Source organism: Athene noctua, chromosome 12, assembly GCF_965140245.1.
Source record: "Athene noctua chromosome 12, bAthNoc1.hap1.1, whole genome shotgun sequence".
Classification (NCBI taxonomy): Eukaryota; Metazoa; Chordata; class Aves; order Strigiformes; family Strigidae; genus Athene; species Athene noctua.
In genome coordinates, this window is record NC_134048.1 from 7,479,365 (window position 1) to 7,492,049 (window position 12,685).

A 12,685-nucleotide genomic window follows, 5' to 3' on the forward strand; every position below is an offset into this window, starting at 1 on the left:
AATCTGAATTCATATAGCAGTGAGTTCCACTTTGTTTTTCAGCATGTTCCCACAGGTTGTTGCTCCTGAGTTGCTCTGATAGTATTATTAATCTGTTTATTAAGCTGTCACAACATAGCATGGCTTCCAGTTTGGATAGCTGTGTTCTGTTTACAACAGGTAGTCAAGGAAAGCATTTGTATTCCCTTAACTTTGATCAAGTAGTAATAAAATATACCAAATATTTATTATTAATTTTATGAGCTTTAAAGGTGCAATTTCTATAGCATGTGACTTTTTTCTATACAGATTCAGTCTAATCAATGAGATTCTTTTATTTTCTAAGTTATTTTCTCAATATTTTCTCCATTTAGTGGCTTTCAAAAGAAAAATCTGTTTCACATAAAAACTCTATAAAATTGCTTTATATTTATATAAAAATTTGTTATCATGTTTAATGTTATTCCTGTCCTATAACTGTGTAGTTAACATGTTTATTACTTTGTTGGTTTTCAGACGTTTGGAACAAAACCTCATCAAAATCATTCCCCCTGGAGCTTTTACCCAGTACAAGAAGCTTAAGAGAATGTAAGTTTTAATAAGACCAACATGCAAGAGCAATCACGAATCTTCTTGCTTCAAGTTCAGCATCTTTATTTTTGAAACATATTGGCAATTTCTATGTTGAAATCACTGGGGACTGCACAAATAACCTCTTCAAAGTGTAAGCAACAATGGAATTTGGTTCAGGATGCCTAACAGTGCATGAAATCCTTAATAATGCTTAATTTCACTTCCTATTATAAACGGTGTGAGCTAATTAGTTGTTAGTCTGTTCAAACTTCAAATCTGCTTCCTCAGAAAAGATTTTTTCTATTTTTTTTTCCTCATTCGTTCTGATATCTGCTTGCACCACTTCAGTTTAGCTGACCCCAGTTATAGCACCAGTGCATGTTCTCGCAGAGTAGTTAGGATTTTTTTTTGTAGTTCATTCAGTGTCCTGACATTGAAATGGTTTGACTGTTGACAAGAAAACAGAAACCTGCTGGAGCTTGTTTTCTCTGTTTCTTAATCACCAGTGGACACCCAGACAATTCTTTATTAGCTCTTGTGTTTTCTCTCTGATTTAAAAAAAATAATCTTGATTTGTAGCAATGCTCTCATGCAGATAACCTGGGCATTCCCCCTGATCTGTCTGTCTTTTCATTTTTAAGTGATATATGAGAGAAGTTGTGGCAGTAGTACAATGGTACAGGCGGTTGTAAAACAAGTTACTCCTGCTTCGCCATAGTATCAAGGTGCTGATGGGTACCACTGGACCAGTAACTTGCAGAATTCATTCAGGCTTTGTAGCTCAGTGCTAAAACTGTTGAAAAGGTGCCTTTACAGTTCTTGTTTTCTGACGTGAACAGTACTAATTGGAATTAAGAAACTAATTTAACAGAAGGCACTGGATTGTCAGATAGCTAATGCTTTTGGAAACTGAAATGAGCTTGCACTGTACCTTTGGATTTAAGGGTAAAATTACTGTGTTTGCCAGTCCAAACTTAACAAGTTCATAAAGCTGAAGAACTGTAAATATGGATCTTAATATTTAGCAGGTCAAATCATCAATCTTACAGAGTCTCTATTCTTCTGTCTCACTTTCAATATAGCTGTATGTATTTTTAAAGAAGGACTGTATTAGATAGCAAGACAGTAATTTCAGTGAAAAATGATGAATCACTTTTCAGTGACCTAACTTGTAACTTTTTCATTATTAAAGTCACTGCTTAATTCTTTCTGAGGTATGACTAATTTTAGATTTTGGCAATGTTTTACTGCCCTTTCATTTTTCATGATTGGTGGACTCTGGTTTTATGGGAGTTGACCAAAAAACATTCTTTAACTTGACTAGCTGCTCAACCCAATGTGGCACTTATTATGTGAAATGATTAATGTTAGAATTTCACAGCAGAATTCCATTAGCAAGTTGTGTTAACAGCTTTCTAGAGTATAATTGGCATACTCATTGAGATCTGAACATAGTTAAATAGTAAGTTATTGTAGCAGATAATCTGTATCAAAGCTTAATTATCGTGACTGCATTTTGTGGAAGAACTTGGTACGGATAGTTAGACTGCAGAGTGTCCCATAGCTAACATGATGTTTTGCCATTTGGTTATTGACCTGTCTCCTTGTTAAAGTTTTATTCCTGCGGGACAGTGGAATTGGGCATCACTGTTGTTATGTAAAGTTTAATTGAGAATACTTATTCCACCATTTGAAGAGATTATTGACATCATCTTTTCAGTGTGCAAGATTCCCAGTATTGTTAACACAAACATATACTTTGGTCAAAAAATGTTACCTCTTAAAACAAAAGAACTATTCATCCATTCCCTTATAGGGGAAGTACGTGTTCGATACCACTGAAGTCATCAGCCTTTCTTAATTCCTGTCCCTTAGATTTCAGTGAGCAGTGCAATGGATGAAGATCATTGATTTACTTAGTTGATACCCTACCCAGGGTACAAATGAAGATTATTATTATTATGATTATTGCTGCTGTTGTTAAAATTTTTATATAATTCAGAGGATAGTATTAACATAACGCTGGAAATTGTATTTTTCTCCTTTTGTTGAATAAATATACAAGAATGTTAGGGATAATAGACTGCTCACTTGCAGCACTCCCAGTATTTTGATTGTTTATTGAGTATTTCCTGCAAGATTATGCGTTTTCCTTTTCTTAAATAATTGGATATCTGAGATTAATTTTTATGTAAAAGCCAGTTGTCCAAGATAATCTTTGTATGACTTGATATTAGAAGGTCAAGTTGATAGCAGAAGATATATGTATATTAATTCAAGTGTTTTCATCTAGCTGAAATTTGTTGTTTAGTATGTCCCCTCACTAGCTTCCAGGATGGGAGAATTATTTTGGTGATTGGGTTTTAGAAAAGAACTGAAATATTTTGTGCCTTGGACTTCATCATAATTGCCTACATCTCACCCAATTAATTACATGAAGCTAAATGTATCTGTCTCAAAAGGAAGATTTGGCACCTGTAGAATTCAAATATGCAGTTAAATCATATAATCTGGCATGATGGTTCCCCCGATTTTAGGGTGAATATAACAGGTCCTAGCTCTGTGCTTGATTATTCAAGGGCTTCAGAAGAGGTTTGAGGGGCTCAAAGGAGATACATCCCATCTCCAGAGGTAGAAGTTGGCATTATTGCATGAAGTATCCAAGCCCAGGCATGCCATTTTGAATTAATTACGTAGCAGTTGTGCTTGTAGGACAGTTCTTTAACTTCTAGCCTATGAGTTACAAAGTTTATGGCATTACTTCCCATTTTGTCTTTGCTTTTCTGAGGCTTTTAACTAACAAATTTGTAGCACAAGACTAAGAGCTGAGCACACAGAGCTGCTTTGAATGATGTGGTTATACCTCTCTAGCTCTGATGCTTGTAGTGGCATTTCATGTTGTCAAATTAATTTTATCATATATTAGCAGAAAACACAATGAGATTTCACAGTCTTCCCAGTAGCTCTGTGGCATTGCTAATTTTGTTAAGCAGCTTCTAAAAACTAAACCATATATGACATGGATTTTTGCTGAGTACTCTTGTCAAATGAGAACAGTCCATTTTACATGTTACAGATAATCAAGTAATCTGTTTCTAATAATGTTAGTTGACAAAGAGAATATTCATCCAACACTATTAATAGCATTTGGCTGCATCTAAAAATAAATCTGTTTTGTTTCAAAACCTTTTACAGTAAAGACATTTAAGCCATACAGTTACACAATTATTCACAGGGTATCCTTGCTTCCCTGGTGCAAAGTCACAAACAATTTATGTCCCTAACTGGTAATGGAGCACAGCCATCCTCCAAGGTGTGTTCAGCAACCTTTAGAAAGAAGATCTCTACTGTGCTGTCAGAGTGCAGGGAGACTAGTCTGAGGTGACTAATGTATTCCCTGCCTGGGTGGAATCCTGATAAGTTTATTACTTTGCCAACTAAAGAGCCACATTTCCACTGAGTGACTCAGAGATGCCCTAAACTATGATAATGAGCCTTCTGTGATCTGAATTGACTTAGTTTTGCAGGTTAGAAAAACAGAAGCACATAATAGGATGATCTTACCAAAGCAGGCCAAAGGAAGGGAACAAAAGTACAAGGACATAATCGGATCCATTTGCCTCAGTCAAGTCAGAAGGAGATGGAACCTCCTTATCCAACAGCAGTGGAGCTTGAGCTCTAATGGAAAGGAAATAATGTGTCTAATTATCTTCTAATGCTGATTGTAGTGCATCTGCATGAAGTGAGTGAGTGTTATCACCCAGCATGGCATTTATGCACGTTCAGGCACCATTAGTTATACACTCATTAGCATCCAGACATGGGGAGAGAGAAAGGATGGAAATGTTGAAATGTAGCAAATCAATAAAATACTGCTGAAATGTTTCAAAAACTAGATGTCCCTTTTCAGATGCTTGTCATTGTTCAGCAAACTCCTGATTTCATGTAATTGTAATAGGTTTTAATATGTTCCTCAATAAATAGATAGCACAGATTCACGTCAGACTTCTGCTTACATAAGAGTTACTAGATAAAAAGCAGCAAATGCTACCAGGCAGTCTAAACAAGTTTCACAAAAACCTGTATAAAAATAAATTTTCCTACTTTCACTGTCACAAATTTGGCTGCTCTGAGATGAGCTGAAGAACTGGAAACCTTCACTAAATGCTGTCCTTGTAGGCAGGATGTTGTAATAGAAAACATCGGTAGATTGCAGAGCAGTTGTTTCATGAGCCTTATAAAAGAACCAAACCTTATAAAAGAACCAAAGAAAATCCCACTTTATGTGGCTACATTTGAAAACAGTTAGAGGACTTCATTAAACTTTTAATCAACAATTTGTAGCTTGAAACATATAAAGATTAGAAAGCCTTTTTACTTTCTGATTCCTAAGTTCTTGTTCAAGTGGTGTTTATTTAGACTCTGACTGGGATCCTTAGCATGTGTCCCAGTGGAAATAACAGTGAAGATGTACATACAATACTGTATTGCTTCAGCTATCAGTGAAAAGATTTGATACTACTGGTACAAGCTGATACCAACTGTCAGTGAATGCAACAAGGTGGCTGAAAGTTATGCCTGTAGCTAAGCGCCTGGTTGAACTGATTGACAGAAAGATTGGATTGCAGTGACAGTCATGATAAGGCACCCAGTTCTGAGCATCTGCGTCCTAAATGTGGGAAATTTGGCTCCATGTATAAAGAAATTGTGGCATAGTCTATATTTATCTTTGTGTACTTGGTTGGTTATGATTGAAATTGAAGGGTGGTTTCCAAACCAAGAACACACTTTCCCTTGAAAATGTCAGCAGGCTAGAACTGAATTCCACTGACATCACAGCTGGAAGGGTGGAATCTTGATGGGGCTCCCTGACAGGGTCTGCAACACGCTGGTTGTTCCCCGCAGTGCTGCTGGCTTCAAAGGTCCATGACTTCCATTCAGATGCTCAAAGGCTTTCCCTAGTGTCTGAAAACCAGGCCGACCTGCCAGTGCTGTGTCGACCCTCTCCACCAGATCAAGGTCATGGCAGAATTTTGCATTGCTCATTTTCTCTAGGCCATTATAAACCAAGCGCCACTGGTACAGTGCCAAACTCCTCAGTGACACTGGGGCCTGCTTTGGCATCGACAGCTGGGTAGTCCGTTTCCCATCTCCTTTCCCATTGGTGTTAAATAGAGATGGTGTTGGAAGAGTCTTACCTCCAGAGAATGTTATCATCCTAAGAATTATTGACATTATTTGATATAAATTGTGACTAATCCTTAGTGGCATTTCCTAGGGTTTTGATGGGAATTTTATTTGACTATACTACATGTTTCTGTTATTTATGAGTATGTTCTTCGTTACATCTCATTTACCACAAGGTTTATTGTCTTAGGCAAACACAGCCTTGGTGCCTCAGAAGCCATTTGCCTGGTGCCCACACCATGCTGATACCATTAATCCCACAGTCTTCCTTAATGCGTGTCCTGCCAGCCCTTTCCAGCTACCTTAGAACATCTCTTCACCTTCTGTATCATTTTACTTATAATCAAAATATGATTTTCTGGACTCTTACAAAGTTAGCCTTCCATGCCTGCATTTAAACATTCAGACAACCTTTATGCTTTGTCACAGGCTGCTCCTCATGCTTGAGGGCCACCCCACAGAGTCACAATGCAATCTCCGTTGTTAATAGTTCTTAAGATGGTTTTATAACTGTTTTTATTCAATGGGCTACCTCACAGTTGTTCTTCAAAGCTCTTCATAAAACTCTTTGTTTCAATGTCCATAAAATTAAAGATCTTATTAAAAGGGGGGGGCTGCTGATTTATTGAGGCTATGGTTTGTTTTACTGACTGACAGTTTTCTGATCATTCCTGGAATTTGCCTATCTGTGTCATTACATAGTTCATAATTTCTCTGAGATAATATGATCTTTTAGTTCTGTTTTTTTATCAAGTGTGTTCTTCCAATAAACTGCAGCTAAAATATTTTCATCACATTCCTGTTTACAAATATTTTTTTAATCCTCCCTTCTCTTTGCAGAGACATCAGCAAGAATCAAATAACTGACATTGCATCTGATGCGTTCAAAGGCTTGAAATCTCTCATATCGTTGTAAGTAGAAAACAGAACTGAATGGGCATTTGGGGAGAGCTTATGTGTAAGAGAAATAAAAATGATAATGTGCTGTCTGGGAGAACTTAGTTTATGTGTGCAAATGCCAGCTTGCATGAAGCATCTGATCTTTTGTAAATGAAAAATTGGTCATGAAGGTTAGGAGGAGGAGCTGTTCACACATCTCTAGTAAATTCTTTTACAGACGAACAGTCCCAAATTACTGACTTGTTCACTTCTTCAAATCAGTGCCGTAGCTGATCTACTGTGCATGTGCATCTGCAGGCTAATCCATGCCCCCCAACTCATGATGGCACACAAAACTTCATCATAGCTCAGACACTGCTTGATGGTGTTAATCAGGGAGGAGTTAGGGGAAATACTTCCATACTGAATTTGTATTCTGTATTAAAGAACTAAGATTGCACTCTCATGTGAGTTTTTTGGTTTAATTAGTTTTTGGGGTTTTTTCAAACTACTTAGGAAAGAACCTAAGCCCTTAAGAAAATGTTTATATTTCTTAGCTGTAATTAGTACTTTATTAAGTTAAAAGGGGATGAAAATACGACTTCATACAGAAGATAAAAGGAAGGTAGGATCTCTTGACAACCATTCATTTCTCTTTATAGAACACAGACACTGTTTTAGCACCAAGTTGAATTTAAATGCAGCTATATTTCAGTTTAGTTATCCAGAGCACTATTAAAACAGTGGAGCTTTCAATAGGCAAAAGGAGCAATAGAAGGTCAGAAGCTGTATATGGAGAATGAACTAGAATAGAGTGTAGAAAAAGCCCCAGGTTGGGAGAAAAGGGTAAGCTCAACTGTAATGATATTTACCTGTGTTAATTTTAAAAACTTTAGCTCATTATTATACATATAACAAATTTTTATTTTTAAGAGTGTAGTTTATTTCTAAAAGCTGCCATCATTTTTTTCTCTGAATACTGGGTAATTCTAACAACCTGTATAACTTGTTGACTAGTGCTAATATTAGAAGGTTATTCAGTACTGAACTTATAGGTTGCAGTAAATGAGCTAGAATCTAGAAGGATGGGCCTTTTTTTGCACCCTGAATCCAGCTGGGAAAATGCCAGAAATATATATTAAGTGTTTCTATCCTTTGTTGAATAGTTAAGGTGGTGTTATTCAACATGCTGTGGAAATGGTCAAATCCCTCAATGCTGTCTGGAAACGATTGAAAGAGAATGACATTTACTGAACACTACAGTTTTGGCTCAGTATGCTGCAGTGCTACAGCTTTCTGGTCTTGGCAAACTTCCTGGCTAGGAGCAAGCTGGACAGGCAAGACATTTCTACTGGGTTGACTTCCCAGCTCAGAAGTTATTCAGCTTTTGCTATAGCTAATTCAGATACTGCCAAAAGGCCTCAGGAGTGGGACAGGACACATCAGAGTGGACAGAGAGGAAATGAGTATATAAACTGGGCGGGAATTTGTAGTGTTTTGACTTGCACAGAGAAGCAATGATGTTTAAATGTATTTATATCCAAGTGGGTAAAATAGTGCTTAAGTTAATGCTAGGAGGTTACAAAGGGGAAGAGAGAGGGCAGAGAGATGAGATGCAGCACTGAAAGAGCTACAGTAAGGACACTGCCTCTGAGCAGTGCTTTCTTTATTTGGTGCTTGTCTCTGCCTCAGTTCCCTTCTACTGTGGACACACAAAGCTGTTGTAACACACAGTCTGTTTCTGCTCTCTTTGACAGACTGGTTTCTAGGACTGTATTGACTCCAGACTTGAAATTGTCAGTCTCCTCCTTTAGGTTCAGTTGTCCATTGTGCTTGCTATAGGCATTTGCTTTCTTTTGAAAACTTTTGCTGTTCGTTGCAGGTAGATCTTAGAAATGTTTTCCCTATAGCTTACAGGAAAGAGTTAGTTCCCTGATCTTTCATGACCTGTCACCCAGATATCTAGCAGGTTCTTCACTCTGGTCACTTCTCTAGTTGTTTCAGTTTCTGAGCCCTAGCTACCTTTATAGAACAAGATTATTTGCTGTTCTGCAGAATCTGGGTTTCTCTGAAGAAACCTTCCCCAGGTTTCTACTTCTGAGCAGCAGAGGATCTCTTTTGTCTGATCTCTACTATAGCCTCCAGTCCAGTTCTGTCAACCACAGAAAGACAAGTAAGTGCAAGAGAAGATGACTTCTTTGAAGTGCCAGCCCTCCCAATGAAACTACCAAAGGGGAAGGAACAAGGAGGTAGAAATGAAGTATCACAGTTTGCTTACTAGTGTTTTCTCCTTTAAGCAGCTTAGTCTTTATGGTGCCTGAGGCCCCAATAACTTTAGTCAGCTGCGTGCCCTGAAGGAAAACTGCTCAGCATACAATGCTTCAGCTCAGCTGAGGGTAAATTTTATTTTTCATATATGTAAGTCAAATGTGATCAGTGGCATACATTTTAATGAGACACCATTGAGGTTTAATCTGTTCACACAGCAGCTGGACTTTTCAGCTAGCTGAGTTTAAAAAAGAATAAAAGAGAGGAAAAAATGCTCAAATGAAAGTAAGCAACTTTGTTTCCATTAAAAATGAAGTAGTGCTGTAATGCCTAAAGTCCTTGTGTTTTTTTTTTTCCCCCCTGCATTATTCCCATTTTCTGATCCTCCCTTTACTCCCTGCTTGCATGCAATTGCAGTGCTCCCTATGGGTCTAAGAGAGTGAAAGTGCTTATCTGGAAGACAGCCAACATTGTTACGTCTAGCTGGCTGATGGAGGCCTATATATAGTTACTACTCTACTTTCCTCTGAAGTTAACTTAGGTTAGTGTTTCCAGGCAGAACTGTTTTTCAGAGTGCTCTGCCTATTGTACCTATGTAGAGATGGAAGGAAAGATGTGGTATTATACTTTGCAAAATACAGGAATGTTATTACAGAAGAAGTTTTCCCTAAAATGTATGGAACTTAAATCTTCTAAAAGTACTAAGTGATCCATGTGCTAGCAGGTCATAAGTTTTTATTTTGAATCTCTATGTTTTTCTCTAACAAGACATCCACCTATGGGAGTCAAACGGGTCACAAAATCTTAACACTTTAAATAAGTCATTTCTACCTTAGGTTTTTTCTGCATTTAGCAAAAGAAAGGCAAGCTTGTTTTTGTAAGGACTCAAGACTTCTCCATTCCCCACACAGAGGAAAAAAACCTGTTTTCTCCATTCCTGTTTTGCAGTGGGACTTGGTTCCCAATGACTGTGTCAGGAAAAAGGAATTTCTCCTCCATTTTTTTAGAAATGCTTGGGCATGTGCATAACTTCTTTTTTTCCTGCTTGTGACAACAATTAAGGAATCATTATTCTTTAAGAACGTGAGGGGTTTTTTTCCCCCCCGAGTTTTCTGAGTTTTCCTTTTCCCCTTGTGTCTCATTCAGTTGGCACTGTGAGTCACTGATCAGCTTTGGGTCTGTGATCTGTGGATTTAATTCTGCTACAGTGTCTGAAGTTCCCTTTCAGTATTTAGGCACTAGGGCTTAGATCCTTAATATATTTTTGGTCTGAACAAAACTTCAAACCTGTTTAAGGACAAAACTGAAGATACAGTAAGATCCAGCCTCTGGTTTTGAGAGAACAGAGTTGTGGAGAACTTCTTATAAAGCCATTATGGTGAATGGAGGGTGCCGTGGATCAAGGCCTGAGTAAAAGAGTCTTTAGTCTTAAAAGTGCTACTGTGGGATTTGGGAGGAATAAGTTATGTTGCATAATTTCAGTGACAGCTGTTGTACAAATAAACTATTTGTCTATACCAAAGTCTCCCTCTTGAAAAAGTGGAAGTATTTCTTTGTCTCAGTGTGGTGATACAATGGTGCATACATTAAAGGCTGTGAAATATAGTGATACTGCAGTACTTGGGATGATATGAAATATCGAAGATGAAAAAAGAATTATTTGAATCTAAAAAACCTGTAAGCAGCACAAATACAAATAAGTCGTGGTAATGTTGGAGGGATTGGTCTTGCCACTCAGTACTTCTTTCCATATAAACATGAGAGCAAATAGTACCCTTGCATTGAGAAGTGTGTCAAAATTGGTTGATTGCAGAAGGAAGTGTTATCTTAATTTTAAGCAAAAGTTTGAGAAATGCTCTATTTGTAGTACATGGTGTTTACATTACACAGAATTGCACTTTGCTGGAGTTGGAATGGTTAATAACTCAGCACAAACCATGGGGGCTAAGTTATGAATAGTTTCATGTTTCAAGATTGCTGCATGCACTTTCTGAAGTAAATGAATTTTTCATTTAATCAACTCAAAATCTGTCGAATATCAGTGAGAGGCTTGTATAAGCATTTGGTTATTGTTAATAGTATCAAAGATAAATGTTATTCTTGAGGTCAGTAAACTTCCCACAAATGTAGGTTTGGAAGGCCATATCCAGTCTGTCTGGGGACATTTTATGAGATATGACAAAATGGTCTGAGCCTTCAGTGTGTTAAACTGAATGAATAAATTTTAGACCACTGCAGAGGGAGAATTCCTTTGCTTTTGTTCATATACTGAATTAAGCTAGTGAACAATTTAAAAGCTTAGATCAGCCTGGGTGCAAAGACAAGAGACAGCTTAGATTTTGACATAGCAGTCCCATTTAGACCATCATCTCCTGAGTGATGATGTATGTGGTGTCATTCATGGTGATTTGAAATCTGCAATAAAACACTGTCTATTGCAATAACTGCCAAACTTATTTTAAGGTAACAAATTGCTTTGGATAGTTTTACTGTGATTTATTTAGCCTAACTTGTTCTGAAGAAATATGAAATAGTGCAGGGAAAAAAAAAATTACATGTCTAAGTTTCTTTCAGATATTAGAAATTTATTGCTGTTTTTACTCCTATCAATTCCTCCTCTTTTGAAAACTTGAATTCTTATTGAGCCTGTGCCATTGTATGTAGCTTGGGAAATATAATTCTTCCTAGCAAGAATTGTTTTCACAGTCTGAAAGAAAGTTAAAAGCATTCTGAAGACTGAAAAAGACATTGCGTGAAGTCAAAATCTGACACTTCAGTAAGAATGTTTCAGCCAAGCCAAAATAAAGGAACACTTAGCTGGAAACCATATGGTCTAGAGTAAAGGATTCTGTGCTAGGCTTTCAGAAAGTTCTGTGTCACCTTCCAGGGAAAAATCACTATATTCTGGGATCTGGCTTAATGAAGCAGCTAAATTGCAACTGCATTCGCAAGTAAGGTAGTCCAATGACCTGTAAAATAAAGACAACATAGCAGTTATTTTTTCACACCCTTAGAAATTGGTATGCTAAACTTCAGTGCATATGAAAGGCCGTGTTTGGGTAAAGTCTTTTCAAATTCTTTAATTTTAAAATTGTTCAAGAGGTCAAAATGTCTACAGACTGTGAAGAATCAGTGAGATGTTTTATGTTTCAAGATCTGCCCATGAAGGTTTGTTACATTCTCACCTGAGATAATACACTTGTTGCTATGTGTTCTTCCAATACTTGCTTTGCCTGGTATGTCTCAAGCTTTTAAATGAATCTATGCAGTGACTATTTTCACTGTTTAATCTTTATTTTTAGCTACTTAGAACATCAGGTGGATTAATCTGCAAAACTTGAAGTTTTAGTAGTAACAATTGTTTAGTTGGAAGTTAATATTTAATTGTGTCTTGGAGTAGATACATTTTAGGGGGGATATTAAAATACGATGCCAGAATCAGGCTGAAGGAACGTAACGCCTCATTATGACTTTTATATATTTGTATAATTTCTTATTGCAGATCCATGATAACTCTTCAGCTGAATAGGGTGCTTCCTCCAGGGATCTCCTCCAACGTTTGCAGTGCAGCCAGGGGTCTGTGCTTTATGTGTGTTGTCCTTCCCATTGTTTGGAAGGTTGATGGCAGCCTGAAAGCTGCTGCATGTTGTGAGCCAATCTGCCAGGTACTTTTGAAGAACTGCAGTTTGTGGTTTGTGTCCATGCTGAAAGCATTTAGCTGTGAACTGGCAAGCTGATGGCTCTACGTGCTGCTAAGGCTGCAGCCCTCGCATGGCTCAGCTGCACCTGCACCATAACA

General features: G+C 37.4%; 1 protein-coding gene across 4 annotated transcripts in view; it reads left to right on the forward strand.

Moving 5' to 3' along the window:
• The window catches only part of SLIT3 (slit guidance ligand 3), a 530,994-nt gene that overhangs the window by 358,670 nt on the left and 159,639 nt on the right, over window positions 1–12,685 (forward strand). For all 4 annotated transcript variants that reach the window (XM_074915702.1, XM_074915699.1, XM_074915700.1 and 1 more), the window contains 2 exons: window positions 496–567; window positions 6,580–6,651. In XM_074915702.1, coding sequence (XP_074771803.1) covers window positions 496–567; window positions 6,580–6,651 — 144 coding nt within the window. The remainder of the gene's footprint in view (window positions 1–495; window positions 568–6,579; window positions 6,652–12,685) is intronic.